The sequence below is a fragment of the Manis pentadactyla genome, chromosome 12 (genome assembly GCF_030020395.1).
Source record: "Manis pentadactyla isolate mManPen7 chromosome 12, mManPen7.hap1, whole genome shotgun sequence".
NCBI lineage: Eukaryota > Metazoa > Chordata > Mammalia > Pholidota > Manidae > Manis > Manis pentadactyla.
Genome location: NC_080030.1, coordinates 15,318,293 through 15,322,043, shown reverse-complemented (window position 1 = coordinate 15,322,043; position 3,751 = coordinate 15,318,293). Strand labels below are relative to the sequence as shown.

The following is a 3,751-nucleotide window of genomic DNA, read 5'->3' as shown; positions in this document are numbered from 1 at the left end:
GCCACCATTTGAGGTACCAACACTCTACTAAATGCTCCAGATCAAAGTTCAGAGCTCACCAGCATGGAATTAAGAAAGAGGACCCAGGATATAGTTTTTGAATCATCAAAAAAATTCCTGGGATTTTAGTTGTTTAAAAAGTTTGTAAAAGCTAAGAGAGAACAAAGTCACAGGTTCTTCAGGACTGGAGGAAAGAATAAGAGAGTTTGAGAGACTCGAGAGGAAGAACTTCAGAATCAGTTCCTGCCCTGGGGGCCCACGGACGCCTCAGCCCGGGTGGGTCCATCACAGACACGAGGCTGCACGGCCGAGGAGCCCTCCCAGGGCCCCCTTGACGTCCTTGTTCCGCAGGCTGTAGATGAAGGGGTTCAGCATGGGGGTGACCACCGTGTACATCACCGAGGCCACTGAGACTTTCTGGGAGGCCTGGGTCACAGCAGAAGTGAAGTGAACTCCAACTCCAGTCCCATAAAATAAAGAAACCACAGTTAGGTGAGACCCACAGGTGGAAAACGCTTTCTGTTTCCCCCCAGATGACGTCATCCTCCTTATGGATGAAGCGATTCGTGAGTAGGAGAAAAGGATGCCAATGAGGGGAAAAACACCCAGCACACCGGTCATGACATATATCAATGTGCTGTTGAGGAAGGTGTCTGAGCAGGCCAAGCTGAGAATGTGTGTCAACTCACAGAAGAAATGGGGAATTTCGAGTTCTCTACAGAAGCTCAGATTCATCATCAAGGTGATGTGAAGGAGGGATGTCAGGAACCCAATGAACCAGGTAAAAAACACCAGGAGGCCACAGAGGCGGGGATTCATGATGGCCGTGTAGTGCAGAGGGTGACAGATGGCCACAAACCTGTCGTAGGCCATCACAGTCAGGAGTAGAGTGTCCAGGATAGGAAACAACATGGAAAAATACACCTGTGTGAGGCAGTCCATATAGGAGATGGCTTTGCTCTCTGTCTGGATGTTCACCAGCATCCTGGGGACGATGGTGGTGCTGAAGCAGATGTCCACCAAGGACAGGACAGAGAGGAAGAAGTACATGGGGGAGTGGAGGTGGGGGTCGGAGCCGACGGCCAGGATGATGAGCAGGTTCCCCAGCACGGTGACCAGGTACATGGACAGGAACAGCCCAAATATGAAGGGCTGCAGTTCCAAATCCTCAGAGAACCCAAGGAGGAGGAATTCTAAAATTCGTGTTTTGTTTCCTGTTTTCCATGTAGCTGATGTATCTAGGAAGGAGGAGGCAAAAGCAATATGAACTAACAGAAAACTGCTGCCCCCCATCTGATGGGAATGCTGACCACAGCTTTCACTCAAGGTTTTTATGAAGTCAGTCCCTTTGTCTAAGTTGGGTCTCCTTTCACCCCTAAGTGGAATCATACAGAATGGAGCCTCTCATCCCAAAACACCTGCATAAAGTGTCCATTTTATCACAACCAAACCAAAATGGAATCCTACGAAACAGTCTAGAATTCCCAACCACCTGTCTAAACCACCTCTTTTGTAACAGTCCCATTGGAGGGTCAAAGGGCTTCAAAATGGGACGAACCAGTATCACGTGCCTTTCAGCACAGAAGAGTACACATCATTTCTGTAGGACTCCTGTCAAAGATGTAGGAAACCAAGATATAGGCTACAGAGCACTGGACAGACGCACATGGAAGGACATTCTGCACAGAGTCTGAGCTGTGCCCTCAGAAATATGAATGTCATGAGATATAAAGTCAGAGCTGTTACAGATGGAAGGAGGCTAAAAAGAAACTTGTCAACTGCGTGTAATACGTGGCCTCGAATCTTCTTTTGCTGAAGGTTATGTTATTAGGGTGGTTGTCACAATAAGAAAAAGTTCTGCAAATTTGACAATAGCATAATATCAATGTTAACTTCCTGATTTTGATCATTGAACTCTGGTTGTATGAGGAAAATGTCCTTGTTTTTACAGAGTACTGAGACTTAGAGGTGAAGAGGTATCTTACCAGCAGGTAAAGAGGTGATTTACTCTCAAAGGACTCTGAAAACACACAAACAAAGGAAAGGGAGGAAGAGAAACGCGGAGAGAGAAGAAAGTAAATGTGATAAAAATGCGGACATTGGCGGATCTGGTAAAGAAGATACATAGGAATTACCTACATTGCTCTTTCAACTTCCCCGTAAATCTAAAATGAGGTCAAAATTAAAGTTATGAAGTGGCACTTTCACACAATGCCAATCATCCAGGTGGAAAATAGGAAGAAACTCCATCCATGAGATGTTATCAGAGAAGTCAGACTTTCAGGAGCTGTGCAGCTGATAGGACTGCACCCAGACTTAGATCCGACTTCCACAGTCACCCAGAAACCCCAAGCCAGAGGAATTTAGTCTAATGGGTGCTGGATAGATTGTTCTCTATGTGCCAGGCAGAAGCAAGTCCAATTCTTCTATGGAAGGAGCTGTCATCTGCTTTATATCCCCCTTATTTTTCTGCATTGCACCAATCATAGTTGTACTTTTGTATATATTATGGCATTATTAAATTAATACCTGTCCCCCTCACTACTGACTCATATGCCACACGATTTCAGATCACATGTTTTACAACTTATTCATCCTGTATCCCCAGTGCTTTGTATTTGAATAGCACAGGAAGTCAAATGAAGGTGGAAACAAAAAAATAATCATATATAACAGAAAGCAGAAATCTTACAGTTCATCTCACAATGATAATAGATGCAACCACCTGAAAAAGATGAAGCATGGATAGGTGCACTTGATCAAGAATAGCAACGTTAACCCAAATGTAAATCCATGGCACATCATTAAACTCTACAACAGAAAACAAGTAAACAAAATGCAGAAATGGGAAATTATGTCTGCTGTTACTATAACTATTTAAAATTGTTTCTATTAATTCAAAAGAAATCCCATAAGACAAGAAAAGCAAATGAGATATAGTATTATGAACTCAATACCTAAACTGATCACCTGCTTAGAACATCAAAGAAAGTCAAATTAACACCACTACAACTAATCAGTGTCAACAACTTGTTTATGTGTGTGCAAACAATCACTAGCAAAGATAAAAATGAAAGGTCCATTCACAAGGGCAATGACCATTATATACACATCACTTGGCATTTAGAACTTATCTGGTGAATGAAAGAGTGTCTATCACATAAAAACCAAGTGAAGGGGGCAGGCTGGAGAAGTAGATACTTTGCTGTAGCATATTCTCCAATACAATATGCCTCAGAATTATCTGGAGCACTTGTTAAAATAGATTTCTGGGTTCCACCCCCAGAGAATCTATCAGCAAGTCTTGGGCAGAGCCTGAGAATCTGCATTGCTTACAAGCACCCAGGCTGCCATGCCATAAACTCCACTCTTGAGAACTACTAGAGAACAAGGTGTTATCAGGTAGACTGGAAATTCTCAAGAAAAGAGTGTACTTGAGAGATTGCCATTGCTACTGATGCTGAGAAAGCCACTAGCTTCCAGAACGAGGTCCCAGTTTCCATCAGAGCTGGGTGTGGAAGAAAACAGCGGCAATGGAATCAAAAAAAGGTATTAATGACCAGGGAAATAAATTTCCAAAATTAATAAGGAAAATTGGGTCATTATCTACTGAGTCGCCTCCTTCCCCTACCACTTTCTTTTTTTTGGAATAAAGAACATTGGAACACCACATTGGTTTCCAATGTACGACACAGTGACTCAGTAATTATATGCCATCTACCATTTCTCAATCTCTCTTCTTGTACAGGGT

At 43.2% G+C, this 3,751-nt stretch overlaps 1 protein-coding gene across 1 annotated transcript; it reads right to left on the bottom strand.

Moving 5' to 3' along the window:
- Positions 1-263: 263 nt before the first annotated feature.
- Positions 264-1,293, bottom strand: LOC130679735 (olfactory receptor 7D2-like). Its single transcript, XM_057489173.1, has one exon. It carries the CDS (start codon positions 1,291-1,293, stop codon positions 286-288), a length of 1,008 nt encoding a protein of 335 aa, XP_057345156.1. The 3' UTR covers positions 264-285.
- Positions 1,294-3,751: the final 2,458 nt, after the last annotated feature.